Source organism: Haliaeetus albicilla, chromosome 18 (genome assembly GCF_947461875.1).
Source record: "Haliaeetus albicilla chromosome 18, bHalAlb1.1, whole genome shotgun sequence".
Lineage (NCBI taxonomy): Eukaryota > Metazoa > Chordata > Aves > Accipitriformes > Accipitridae > Haliaeetus > Haliaeetus albicilla.
Genome location: NC_091500.1, coordinates 960,307 through 975,519, shown reverse-complemented (window position 1 = coordinate 975,519; position 15,213 = coordinate 960,307). Strand labels below are relative to the sequence as shown.

Below are 15,213 nucleotides of genomic sequence, written 5' to 3'. Positions count from 1 at the left end.
TGGACACTCAGAGTGATGGTAACGAGAAGGATCCAGAATACATTCATTAGAAAGGATAATAATTCAGCCAGTTTTCCTCACACAGAGGAAGACCAGTGCTTCCTTCTAACTGGAACCCATTCATCTGCATCTACAAACATCATCAAGCCATAAAAGATTTTTATTAGTGGGGGAAAAAATGGGCAAATTCAAGTTCTAAACAAATTCAAATTCTGAACTCTCAGTAAAGCTGAAGAATGCACCAGCAATATGTGTACATGGTTGAGGAGGGAGTCTAAACAAACATGCAGGCTAGGAAAAGCCATTAGCTTTCCTCACCTGACTTGTTACAGGGCTATTAGAAAAAAAATCTCTAGTTAGACATGCACAGCAAGCTAAAAGCGAAGAGTTTAAGTTTTGCCTCATGTTAGACTTTCCTACAGAAATGCAGCCATGTTTTCAGCCAGCTGAGAAACTCTCCACTGTTTACCACTGAGAAACATAAAATAAGCGCAGACGTGGATTACACTTTCTTGCTGACACAAAGCAAGACTACTAGTCAATTTATAGCCATAGATTCGAGGCAACTCCTAATTTAAAAATTCCAGTTTTAAAACACTTCCCACTAAATCACAGACTGCGAGGATCCTGTCCTCCCAAATGGGAGATTTGCCAACAGCCTGTCCAAAGGAGCAGTCAGTAACAGTGGTTACAAACGCAACACAGAGATCTCTTCCCCATTTCTTAAAAAATGTTCAGGGGAATACACATGGAGCTTTACCACTACTGAAAATGCAAAACACAGTTACAAAATTAGATACCTGAATGTAATTCCAGAAAGAGTAAACTCTTCTCACAAAAACCTGCCTCTGAAAGAAGCCATCCAGAAGGATGCCACCCCATAGCTTCTTGGGTATATTACTTACCATATCTGTAGCTTGATCTTCTTTCCTTGTAATTCAACAGTTTTAATCTTGAAGTCTATCCCTAAAATAAACAAACACATAAATAAGTAATTAGTATTTATTTACAAAAAAGCAATTCCACATAAATTCATAACTGCTCCAGACAGAAGAGCAGCTTTTTTCTTCTTTTACTGTAATGTCAGGTAAACCAAGGATGTCCAAGTAAGCTGGAACGCAAGAGGAGCGTGCCGACCAGTGCAAACAGGGCCTCGAAGGGTCTACAATCCGTCAATGGACACCTTCAGCTAACACTGTTAAGATGATCTGACTTATAAAAGCTTTTAAGTTTCTTGCTTATTTTTAAGAAATAAAAACATCAGGTTTTTGCAATTTTTCTGGAGAACTTCCAAAACCAAGAAATTTGGGAGTTTGGGTATAAATTTAAACACCCTAAATAAACACCAAGCTTTCCTGTTTTCTAAAAACATTCTTTCCCCCAAAATGATTAAACCACATATTTTGCATATGCTGAAAAATTATGTGAAATATTGTGGTGAATTTTTATTATTTTTTTTTTACTCTTAAGACCTAATCCTTGCGATACCACCATTTCAGAAACCTCTCAAAAAAAAAAAGCCACTTTTCCCCAAGATTCTCCTTTCCATTAATCTTGTTCAAGTAATCTACCTGTAAGAATAACCTTAACTACAGAAATCCTAATGCTTGTTACCTGTTTAACATAACTCAAAGCAGTCAGGGCAAGAGCCTACACATGAGCATGTGACAAGACTCCAGCTTATTAAAAATAGTCATCTTGCTTTTTACACTGTGGAAGCAAGCAGCAGAAACCCTAAATTGTCTCTTGAGCTAAACACACACATGCATGGTTTATAGACAGTCAACCTCAAGCTTCAATAATGTAAGCAGAAGGGTTTAAGCAACATGAAGCTTTCAACCAGCAATAAAAAGCAAGTTATCAGCATAAGCTGGCACCCAACTGCCATGTCTCTTTGTCTGGTTCCAGCCCTGCTCTAGCCTCTGACATGGTACAAGCAAAGTCAGGACTTGACAGCAGTGTGCAACCAGGACTCTCAAAACTCAAGAGTAAGCAGAGACCATTTTGACAGAGCATGAGTAAGGTTTTTATTTTTAATACCAACTAATACAAAATAATTCACATTAATTTCTGGCAAAGCTGAAATGGTATCGGAAGGAAGTTAGTTAACTACAGGATTTGCAAGGACTGAGGAGATGAAGGAGAGCTGTCCTGTGAAGTCTTAGGAAAGAAGAAACTATCAAACCAAAGACTGATCATTAGCCAAGATCAATACTGCAACCAGTATTTAATATTTTCATTATTAATTCTGGTATAATAAATTGTCCTGTTTGAAGTCTACTACTTACAAAAGTGAAAGGCGCAGTACAAAGGACAATTAAAATAAGAAACTGATAATCTTGAAGACAGAATAAAAACAAGGGACAGGTGTCAGCAGTGCAAAATGTAACATTACATGGCTGTTAACTAAGAATTTCTTCTGTGAACCAGCAGCTGTTTTCAGATGACAACAAAGAAAGACTGAAGGCTGAGAGATTACCATTTTACTTTCACAGAGTAACGATGATCTGATGGAGAGGCAACCCTAGAATAAGCAAATACAACCTTGCAGGCACCTGGTGAGAAATTTCCATCCCAGGCAGGGAAACATGAATACCATTGTGTAAGACCTTAGTGAAACCTCATTTGTGCAATGTGTGCAAACTAACTGCTCTTCCCCCAGAAGAGATGGGCTCAGAGGCAGATGCCACACAAGACAAGCCAGGATGAGGACCTCCCCCACCAGCTCCTCCATAGCAGAAGAGGCTTGAGGACCATGTCTTGTTCCAACCTTCTCTTCCCAAACCTGCCTACAACAATTAGTAGCACAGACTACATCAGAGGAGCAGGAACATTACAGGCCATCTTCTCAAAATGCTCTGACAGTAATGAGATGCCAGAGTTCTGACTTTCAATTCAAATCAGAGAAACACCGCTGATAGTTTTTCATGCTTTCCAAAAATCTGTTTATATTTAGACTTTTTAAAAGGCAGCAGCTGCAATCACAAACTTCCCTCCTAAATCTACAAGGTCATTTCATACCAAGTAAGATTAAATAGAATTTATGAAACACACTATTATGTAAGAAGTCTGCATGGAAAGTCTGCTTTGAACTCCACCAAGTCCAACTCCTTTTAGCTCTATATACTGCACACACTACTTCATTTTAACATTGAAATATTAAATTAGTAAAATCTTTTCACATAAAAATCAGGATACCAGAGCCTCTCTAGAAAGGCTACACAATTTTAGATGGGGGGGGGGGGAAGAACCCCCCTCCCCACAGGCCTGTGTAGCACAGGGCAGGAACGGGGATGGCACTTGCTAGATGGACACCTACCGCGTATGCCGTCAAAAAGGAAAATGGAGAATAACCCTTAAATTAATACCAAATGCAGCTCCTCGTGGAGCCTCTTATGGTTACCAAGTATTTCATAAACATGAACTAGAGTGTAAAGGGGCAAAATTCCCCATTTCTAAGGATTTAAAGCAGTACAGGGACTAAAGGCTGAGGTTGTCCACTAATTCTAGGATGTCAGCTTCAGACCTCCGTTTCAGGTCAGTGCTCCATTCTTTTCCAATTAGCCAAAGCACTACAACATCATTCATGTTAAGTTAAATTTATTAATCAACATAGCTAGTATCGTATGTATGTGGTTTGAAAAATAAACCCCCTGAATGATTAATAGCCAACATACAAAATTGCCCCAAATATACTTAACTATCCCCATGTTTTGCAGCATTTAACCAAGTTGTTTGCTATGATGTAGCGCTCCACAGCAATGCTATTGAACAAATGAAAACAGCATTTGCCAAAAGATCATAAATAAAAGTATACTATACAACAACACTTACTTTTACGTTCTGCCCAGATAAAGCAGGATGTTTGACAGCTACTTTTATGCGTTAAGATAAAGTAAGCTATTAACCCAGCCAAGGAAATTAACTCTTCTCTGCACTGTGAGGGATTTAACTAACTCTAGTATCTGGGGATAAAATAAATCTTCTAATCTCATGTTATACTCAGCTTCCATTCCAATTACAATATAATACTAGTTCAGCCTTCGTAACAGAAAGATTGTTATAAATAGCAATAACTATTTGCCTCTAAATACTTTGAAAGTAGTTTTGACAGACTGGAAAAACTAGACTTCTGCATTGCTATAATGTCCATTCAGTCCTAGGTCTTTCCAAAGAAGTCACCAGCAACATTGTGCTGACAGAAACACAAAGGCTTCAGAGAGAAGAGATTACAGGTATGAGGAGTTTCTAGTAACATTAAGTTCAGGAAAGAGTTTAAGAGGGTAACGGGCAGAAAAATTGAATGGCGTGCAGAATGGACATACTACTATCACAGGAGGATAATGACAGAACTACTGAATTAAAGAGGAGCATGAAATTACTCCCTCATTGAGTGTTGATAAGATATTCATCAACTTCAACAAGGCAAACTGGAATTCACAGAAAAACCTGGAAGTATACTGCCAGCCTATTAAACACTTAATTTAACTCCATACTTCCAAATAAAAATTTGGAAATGTTTGTTACGCTTCAGTATAGCTCACACAGTTTAACAATGAAGTTTCCTTACAGGCAGATCATCCCAGGCTTCTGGCTCACTTCTGGGTTTCCTTCCAATTTCAAGTCTTGTACCAGTTGCTTATAGCAACATATGGGCCCAGGTCTGACCAAAAACTGAACTCACAGCTTTAAAAAAAGACAGAAGCTGTTTATGGATTCTTTAGGTTACTGGTCTTCAAGTATCAAGGCTTAAGTACCACCATTAGCTGATCTCATGGTATGTGCAAACAAGGTCTGCCCTCACACAAATACTGAAAGTCACTTCTACCTAGTCACTGTAAACACGCAGACCAAGAGGAGTTTCAGAAGCTGGAAGGTCAGACTTGTGCATCAGGCACCGAAGTCAAACTCTTCCCTCCCTACATCAGCAGAGGTTATTGTCAACGACACCTGACAAAACATTCTAGCTTTATTCATGTAAGTGTAAATATCTGAATGTCTTGGTCAATACAGAACTATTTGCTCAATGGTTTTGAGTTTCCATTGCTCTCAGGCAAAAGACATTAATGAAGACCCAGGACTTGCGTCAGCAGAACAGTGTGTTTTAAATCCATAATCACTGCATCCAAACAGTTCTATATCACTTTACACCTTCTCAAGCCCCTGCCAAGGTTTCATAAAGATCACTTTTCTGTTCCTAAATCACAAACCAACTATTCTTGAAAAGTGAAAGACAGAATGCCATCAACACAAGAGGGAGGGAGAAAAAGTTATTTTCCAGTCCATTTCAGAGCTACAAATGATGAGCTAGCCCTTTTCAGACAGCACGAATTTTGTTTGCATTCTTTCCAAACAAAGACACCATTCAGCTGAGTGAGGATGCTGGGCGGTAGGAAGCGGAATGTAGGGCAAGAGAGGGGCAATGCTGCAGTGCTAGGAGCCTGACAGTCAACCTGCACGACAAATCACCATCAACTGCAGACCATAAGCAGCATATAAATAGGTGCATTTTGTATTTCATTTGTTAGTAACTGCTTTGCAAATGAAAATACATAGTGCTATTAAAGTACAAGTCAGGAAAGAAAAGCAAACGTGCACAAATTCATACTCAAGTCTTGTGCCTTCGAGCTACCCACCTTTGTGTTACAGCCTCTGACAACAGCAAGTATTTTTCTTAACAGTGTACCTAAACTGCAGCCATCAACACTTGAATTAACACAGCAGAACTCAGGCCATGTTCAAATTTTCTGATGAGGACTGGGAGCCATCTGGACAGCCCCTTTCACCTGCACCCATCCCAGTGCTCAGCGATCCTGGAGAAGGTAAGGATCTCAGCCTGAGCTACAGCACTTTCTCCAAGGGTTTGAAGGTGCACCTGAACATCCCCCACACTAATCCACTTCAAACAACGAAAGCAAGGTGGAGCTCTTTCAAGTGCTTTAATAGCCACAAAAGGATATAAACCTTATCTTTACTGCCTAACTTCCGAGAAATTACAGCGTTAAATAAAGAAAGTGACTGACCAGGCAGAAAGAAATCTATCTGCTATCTTTCTTTGAATTAACAACTTTCACAAAGTCAGAAGGAACACAGCCTCATGACTTATGGCACATTAATACAAAGAGCACAAATGGTAACATACCCATAGTTAGCACATCACGACCACCACAGAAGCACAGAGAAAATCTGTATCCTTCAGGTATGTTTACAGCTTACTGTAGGGCCCAATAAACAGTCCTAAAATGTTTTTATTTAAAAAGCAAAAATGCAATAGAAGAAAACTTACCAAACAGCAGGAAAATACAGCAATAACTAAGCCTGGAAGCTTTTAAAATCACAAAATTCACTTTGGGGCAGAGACCTTTGTAAAGCTTTGTCTAGTCTTTTTACACAGAACTATTTGATCATGAGATCCCATGATTCTCGAGCCAGATTTATTATTCTGTAAGTCTTCCTTAAGCCTAACACCTTAATGCAGAAGATGACTTCTAAAACTCCTGAGCCAGAGACTGCTTTAGAAAGTTTATTTATGTCTAGAGCACAACACTAATAAAAAGTTGATTCCTCCAAGCCCTCCCAGTAACAAGCTTTCCAAGTACATCAAGTCCAGAATTATAAACTCTCCGAAGGCAACCTAAGTCTTGCAAACAAGCTTTAATAGATCAGAATGTTATTTTACTAAGAATAAGCAGACATTAACATTTGTTATCAAGGAAGTAGTTAAGATCAAATATTTTGTAAGAAACCTTCAGATGTAAATATACTTTCTCTTTCCAAAGAAAGCCCAACACAAGCATATCAGGCAAGAGATGAGAGTTCTGGTTTTAATTAAGCTCTTAGTGATCTCAGTTACTACTTCGGTCTTTCAAAATATTTATTCTACAAGGTATTCATACCTGCACAGTATGAGTATACAACATTCTCAACCACACTCAACATTTTAAGTACCAACATTACTTTTCAGAGGCTTTATACAAATTAGATTTCTAAAGTTTCTCTGCCTTCTTCACACCTTCAGCACAGAATAAAGTTTCAACCCTGGGTTTTCCAGGTGTCGCACCCAATACTGGGACTTGGGACTTTGCCGAGACAATGCTTTGCACTTGGTGTGAAAGGTGGCTGAAGCACAAGATTCAGACAGAGGAGTTTATTTTGGAGGAGCAATAGCAAACCCCAGGCCAGGTGAGCATTTAGCATCTAGGCACGCCGGCACCACTTGATTCCAGCTCTACAGATACCTGTGCAAGTACACACAGATTACACAAACATATACAAACCTGTTTTAAAGAACCTTAACTCCTCATCTTATTTAAAAAAAAAAAAAAAGGAACAAAACCAAAAAAAACCAAACTTGCTTCTTAGCAAAACTTCGATTGAACTCTGTTTTGATACTGCAGTGACTTCTTAAAAGCAGTTCATTTATAGCTGACAAACTTAGAGAAGTTAGATTATCCAGTAATAATCTCAATTCTCATTCCTCAGAAGGAAATACTTTATTGTGGACTTTCAGTACCTAAAGGGGGCCTATAAGGAAGACAGGGTCAAACTTTTTAGCGGGGCCTGTAGCAGTAGAACAAGGGATAATGGTTTTAAACTAAAAGAAGGGAAATTCAGGCTAGATATAAGGAAGAAATTGTTTATGCTGAGTGTGGTGAGACACTGGCCCGGGTTGCCCAGAGAGGTGGTAGCTGCCCCATCCCTGGAACCATCCAAGGTCAGGTTGGACGGGACTCTGAGCAACCTGATCTGGTTGAAGATGTCCCTGCTCATGGCAGGGGGTTGGACTAGATGACTTTTAAAGGTCCCTTCCCACCCAAACCATTCTGCGATTTGATGATTCTATGAAATCCAAGGACTGCTTTTTCCCAGATGGCCTCTCACCTCACCTGCAGCAGGGCTTCTCCGTGTGCTAGACAGACTTCAGTTCTTACTCTTAGCAAGGGCTGCCAGGGAGGCAGCTGCAGGGCCCACAGGAGCAGCCTCTCTACAGCTCCCTGGGATGTCTCCTTTCTCTTATCCACAACAGGTAAGAAAGGAATAGGCATCCATCACAAAGTGCCACTTGTAAGACTCACAACTTTTTGATAAGAGTATTCAGGAATACTTTGCACATCTGCAAACTAATCACCATTCAGACTGTTCTGGAAGAGAAACTCAAGCTATTCACAGACTCATCCTTTGGCAAAAGCTTGAGTGAAAGTGTAAGTTTTATCAGAGAGCAAAATTCAGCTGACGCAGTAAAGAACAGGAGGAACCTTTAGGCTAGCTGGGACAAGCCTCTGCAGTCATGGCAATTCTTTCTGAAATACAGATTTGCTACCTTTGGCAAAAAGCATGGCATTCAGCTGCAGATGAGAGAAAACACCAGTAACAGGTCTCTAAAATGAGCTGGAACCCACATTATCCTCCCCTATTGCTTGTGGCTTACATCTCACATGAACTTCTCTAACAGGTGGATCCCTGTGCCTATTAATTCTTTGTTAAGTGTTCTTTCTCAGGAGAAAACTGCAATAAAACAATAAAAGGAGTCACTAGACAAAGTCTCAAAACTCTTGCTCACTGAAGCAAGTCCAAACGAGATTATCAGAGACTGAGACAACAAGGAAACCTGAAAACCTGGACTACTTGGCTTCTTTTAAGCAGTAGTGAGAAATTGTAGATCCAGGTAAGGAACTGATACTTTAGGTCATAACTACTTTCTCTAACAAGACACTTATTCATCAGGAGCGAGGGATTACATTGCATTTGAACTCTTGTCTTTAGCCCTGATCACGTGTAGCATGGTCAGCTACTTGGGAAGAAAGACAGCGTGACCAGCAATAAAAAAGGAGCGATCAAATGAAAACAAGGAGAAGCCTATGATGCTCGAGTCTGACAAGATGCAAACACACAGTGCCCTTAGTTTAAACCTAGCAGGCAATACTGATTTTGCTCATGCCTTTGTAGGAGGATGTACAAGCAGTTATCATGGTAGCTCCATACCTCTTGGTTTTACAGTACTCAATCTACCCTCCTCTCCAGCTTTCAAATACATTTAATCTCATGAGTAAACAAGATAGTAACTAAGTAAATAAGATAGCTAGTCTTCCTCTTTCAGGAGAGAGCTCACTTCACATGCATGCTTATCTGCCAATTTTCTTTTGCATGTGTGTACACACACATACATACAATGCAAACGTATCTCCAGCCTCCCATATATACATACTTGTATGTATTATCAGTACTTGTATGCATCTCTTCTACACTTCTGTGTGGCAATGAATTCTTTGAAGAAATAGAAAAAAATAGTATTGCTGAACACAAACTTCCACGTAAAACAAACAGCTCCCCTCTTGCTTTGGAAAGGTGAAAACCAAGATGACTGAATGCAAGTTCAGCCAAAATCACTCAAGTCCTCAGGGTCCCCTTAGTGTCCCAGCCTCACCAACATCTTTCATGGCTCTCCTGGAGACCTGTAGTCGGTCATGAATCACCCACCGCAACGCTAACCTACCGCAGGATGCAAATCAGGTCAGACACCCCATGTGGGATACAGGTGTCTCAGGACCAGGCTATCTTCAGGCAGCTCATTTCAGAGCCAAGTACCTCATGCTTTACCCAGTGCTTGCCCATGCTGTGTTCTCCACCTGCAGGTGGGGAGCTGGGGAAGAACAGGGTGAAAGGAAGGAGTTGAGTGGCCGGAAACAAAGCTCTACACAAATTCTGGTTAGTAGTTACAACTGCAATCTCAGCAGCAGTTCCTCCCCTTACAAAAGCCAGGGCAAGTTACTTATGTCTCTCAAGTCAATTTTATCACCTTCATTTCAATAAAATGAGTGTCAAGCTGTTGTCTGAGCTGACACATGGAGCAAGCTATGCTTTCCAGCACGACTCTTCCTTTTGTCTCATTTTTCTTGACTTCACACTAAAACCTGGAAGTGCACCAACTACTGCAGGTGACTCCAAAAGCTGAAGGGACATTAACCACTACAAGCAAACACTGTTGTAAGACAAAGAAAAAATGAGGCACCCATATGAAAGAAAATTAATAATAAATTTAATAATTAATAGAAGTTTTTTCAAAAGCTAACAAGATGTTTCTGAAGTTGCCTGTTCTGGTTAGTGGAACAGATGGGAGGGGGAAAACAAAAGGAAAACTGTACCAGGTAGCAACCATCAGTCAGTGACTGAGTTATTGTTCTGCTCTCAAGGTAATTTTCGTTTCTCTGCAAAAACAAAACTATATATCCTAACACAGCAATAAGCTTGTAAGCTGCTTTCCAAAAATTTAAGTTCAGCAGCGCTCATCAGAAGAACACAGCCAGATGCAGATGGCAAACAGAGGAGGCAAACAGGTATGTCTCACCAGATGAATACATGGATCCAGGCAATTCGATTGCTGCTATTAGCCTAAGATAACTCCATACAAACTGCTGCAAAACAAAATAAGTTACAAATAATGCAGGGTACCCACTGCACACAGATGACAGACAACACTTAGTAGTTATATTAGACCATGTTGTAGATTTCCATTTATTTTACCTAAAGGCTATTAGCACACTGGTCAGATTTAAAATAAATGCTTACAAAAAAAAAAAAAGAAAAAAACCCAACCAAACAAAAAAAAAACCTACAATTGTTCATGATACAAAACTTCATGAGAGAGTTTCCTTACAGTCTCCAAAGTTACAATGACTCAGGACTCCTATTCAAGTGCAGGCTAGGAAGCACCTATGTAACTTGTTCAGGCACAGCAGCCCAGTGCCAGGACTGGTGAGCAGAGCCTCAGCAGTCACAGCAAAGGGGCCCCAGAAAACGCACTGAGGCAATGCAGGACTCCCAGAGCCACCACTTGGAGAAGGCTACTGGGAGAACCAGCAGCAGCCCCCCAAGACCAACATGGAAGGTATCCGGAATCACAGAGCCAGTGACATTGAAATGGCCTCTTGGCTGTCTTCGCTGTCCTCTTCTAAACCTTTAATTCCATCATTTTTGACATTCTATGACCAGGAGCATAATGAAGTACTAGAGATATGAGCAGACTATGGATTTATGCAGTAGTAAAACAGAAATGCAATGAATTCACGTTTCACTGTTTCATCTTCTCTGCACTAAGATTTTCCTAGTGCAGAGTGTGCAAACTAGAGCAGCAACAAGAACTCACTCTTCCTGCTCTGCAAGGTTTCAAGTCATGACAATTCAGCATTTACAGAGCACCAGAAGTTACATCTAAATAAAGTAACACATACCTTACATGAAACCTTAGGAAACGTACATTTAGTTAATTCTAGTAGTCTAAGAAAGTTCCACAACAACTGGGTAAGGGAAAACATCCAAGAAGGTAAGTGTCCTGTTTGTGAGCCCAGTTTTGATGGAGCTAGGCCTGGGAGGACAATGGTAACAGAACCACGTGATTTAATTACTTTAATTCCACCACCAACAAATGATGTTATTAGTGCTACTTTCCCCCTTCCCCTTCTTTCCAGTCAGTGGTGTCAGTCCTCCCATGTTCAGATTGAGTCTATCTCCTAGAGGCCTCTCCCTTCCCAAAGGACCTTCCCCAAGCACTCTACCAGTCACCCATTCACTAAACAACGTGCCATTTACGTAACCCATTGCATATTTTGTTTTAGTATCCTCATGAACTATCACCTGGGTAAACATTCACTCCTTCATCTCCAGGTCACCAGCCTCAATCCACATCACCTCCACAGCAACAGCTACACAGAACCGTTTTTCTTAGTCACATTCATATAGTAACAAGCAGAGAAACTACCAGGGGAATAGCTGTATCTTCAACTGCTAGTGATCCACCGTACCTGCAGTATGCTGAAAATTGGTATTTTCGTAGAGCAGGTATCAAGAAAAGTAATTATGACCAGACCTCTCTCTCCATAAAGATAAGTTAAAGATTCTTAACCAGCGATATTTGCTACTGTGTTGGTGTCTATCTTAAACCACTCATTTAATTCGAGCATCTATTTTTAGGAATGCAGTAGATTCTCAAAATCCAAACAATCCACTTACCTTTAGCTTTTAACATAAAATTTGCTAAACTAGAGATTCTTTTAAAAAAAGTGCATTTCCTTTTCAATAGGCTGATCAAGTCCTATCAACCCCTCCTAGTGACCCCCACGGCTCTTTCCTGAATCTTCAGGTTTTTGGTATGATTTTATAGTATCTTTATAACTGCCTTTACAGGCTAAGTTTCACTAATACCATATCAATACAGATAAATTCCAGAGTTGGTAATGTAAGGGAGAACACAGGACATCAGCAGTAGCACTGTTGCCAGATCGCCTCCTACCAATTAATCTATTCTTAACGAAGCAGATGACAATCCTGCAAGACGGCAGCTTCTTAGTGTGACCTACATTCTTCTATTCTAGGTGCCAGCATTTGTTGTGATTTCAAATGCTGTCACACGTCATGAACAAGAAAGACTCAGTGTTGCAGGGATATTTTATTTATGCAGATCAACACTAACTGATATGGGGGACTCAGCTGAATATTCATTTCAGTGACAAATCCAATACTCTGGCTTAATCTCCCGAAAACAACAGAATGCCATTGTTATCCAGCCTGACCTCTTATCTGGGAAAGGCCACATATTGTAAATTCATTCACATCTTCACCGTTTGCAGAAACGGAGGATCCTCACGACGCACTGCTGCCTACCCACCCACGGCTGCCTCGCCGGAGCTTTCCAAGCAGCCTGCCTCATATTCCACCCACAGCCACCAGCCAGTTCAGAGATGAACAACAATGTTCAGAATTACAAGACTCAGACCTACCAGAGTGAAGGACACTTTCCTAACTTGAAATTCTTTTTGAAGTGTTCCTCTTTCCCTTCAAAGCAGCAGACAAGTTGTGAGCATGCAAGCTTCCTTTGTGCATCAACTCATTTCAAGGATGCATTTTAAATCTAGGTCAAGACTACAGCCTTCTAGAGCACCAAAATTTTCTCTCGCTACTAGCCTCAATTGAAACATCCTCAACGATCATTCTTCAGATTTATATTAAAATCACAAGTTAACACCTACATGTTAATTCTGGAGTAAATCATTAGAAAAGTCAATATTGCTACCAGAAATTCTTTAAGAGCACTTGGGGGCAGTATTAAAAAAAAAAACCAAACCAAATAATCAAGGAGACAGAGGTATTGTGAATTGTCTGTTTTCCACACACCAGGTTGCTGCACCTACATAGCAACTGTGACCTTCCACACCTCCACTATTCTTGTCACCTATATTTAAAAAATTAATCGTCTTCAGAAACAAACCTTGAGATCTCTCTTGTTCCACTTTACTCCCCTCCAATAGAGAGAAGTCCATTACCTTGCTATTATGCACTGGATACTTGCAGATGTAAATCTTTATATTAGCTGGAACACAAGCAGTAAGACTTTTTTCTTTTTTTTTTTTTAAATACAGATTACGTCCACACATTTAGGTGTCAGAAGCCACAAGGCTGTAAGGAAGCATAGAGTATCACTACACCAAGAATTCCACAAAGCCACTTCTCAAGTGGCATTGTTCAGATGTTTAATAGATTGATTACAACATGAAGTGCTGTTCATCCCCATACCTGGAATTAAAACAGCAAATCCAAATAATCAGAAGGTAAGAAAGGCACCAGTACCATTCAGCATGCAGTCAGAGTTGAGGTCCCATCACATGTACCTGCTTGGAAGTTATTTTAAAACAGCACTGCCTCATTCAACAATGACATGGCAGTGACTTACAAGAGTTCTGCTTATATCTCAAGTTCTAGCTCCCTTACTCTATCTACTGCATACATTTAAATACTGACCTGTAAACAAAAAGCTAGTAATGAAGTTTATTTGCAAAGATTAATACAAAATACAACTTTCCTGTAAAGTGAAGGTAATGACTCCTCCAAGGGAGGAACTGAGATATATGAGCTTAAAAACATAGAGGTACCTGACTGGTGGTCCATAGGAAAAGGTGTCGTAATGAACTAAAGGTAAATCCACAAGAACTCAAAACAACCCAGCTTCTAGTAACTTTTCCTTGAGAGGCATCATGTCCTCCTCCATGTTCAAAGGGAGTGACTACAGCACACATGTTCCTGCCTCGGCAGTTCAAGCCACAATTTTGGGTGATTAACAGATGGGCCACTGGTGATTTAAACTGACAGAGACAGCTGAGGCAGTACAAAAGAACAACATGGTTTTCTACCTCTGGCAAAGCAAGAAGGTAGGGGACTTTGGGTAAGCTCTAACTGCCACAGCTATGCCCGTGAACCCTCCAGGGTATGAAGCACTGAACAGCATGCTACGGACACAAGCAGCAGTGAGCTAGCTGATGGCAAGGGAAATTCCCAGGACCAGAACTTCAGCCAATGGGTTAAGTGTTTGTGGCATGGTTCTGATCTCATGGTTTTGATTTGAGAGCTAGCACTCTCCATACTAGGGCCTGGGCAAAGTTCAGGAAATAACGAGGGCAAGGACCATTCCCCAGTAAAATGGATGCAGGCACTAGGTTCTGGACATCAAGTGACAGCTGTTTCCCACAGTTAAGAATCTGGCACATTTAACTTGAGCATCAATTCAGTAGACATGTTCAAAGCACAGCTGCCATGAATTTTGGGTGCAGTGAGTCTACCCAACATTCACACCAGGTAGACTAAAACTGAGATCCCAGACAATGACGAAGATTCAGAGAGTCTCACTTTGGTGCAAGTAATCTGTCACATACAACAGGGACAGAAGCCATCTCTCAGGCCAGAACCTGTTATGAAGCTTTCTCATCCTCTCCTCCCCAGCTGCCTTGAACTTATAAATAAGCATTAATGCAACTTTTGTCTAGTGAAGTCTACGTATATGTGTTAGACAGTCCTCAAAGCATGCTGCACAGAAAGATCTGAGGTGGCCACAGAAAGCAAGCAGATCAACCAATGAGGGTCCCTCAGGATCCCTCTTAACCATACTCCTTCAGGGAAGGAGTTTCAAAAGTCATGTGAAAGCACAATTCCAAGTTTACATCTAAAAAAATTCTGCTCAGAAAGAAAACTAAAGCTTCCTGTTGATACCACCTACACTGCCACTTAGGTCTATGAGACCACGCATAGTTTCAACACAAGCAGTTACTTCTTCCAGAAAAAAGAAACTTTATCATTTTGTTATTCCAGCAGCTAAACCTTACACAAGGCTCCCACAAACAAAACAAAAGAAAATGAACAAAGGAACTATTTTAGTGATGTTTTATGCAT

At 40.4% G+C, this 15,213-nt stretch overlaps 1 protein-coding gene across 1 annotated transcript in view; it reads right to left on the bottom strand.

Annotated features, from left to right (window-relative positions):
* Nucleotides 1–15,213, bottom strand: part of RAB10 (RAB10, member RAS oncogene family) — a 47,046-nt gene that overhangs the window by 19,111 nt on the left and 12,722 nt on the right. The window contains exon 2 of the mRNA XM_069805399.1: nucleotides 906–966. Within this exon, the coding sequence (XP_069661500.1) occupies nucleotides 906–966 (61 nt within the window). The remainder of the gene's footprint in view (nucleotides 1–905; nucleotides 967–15,213) is intronic.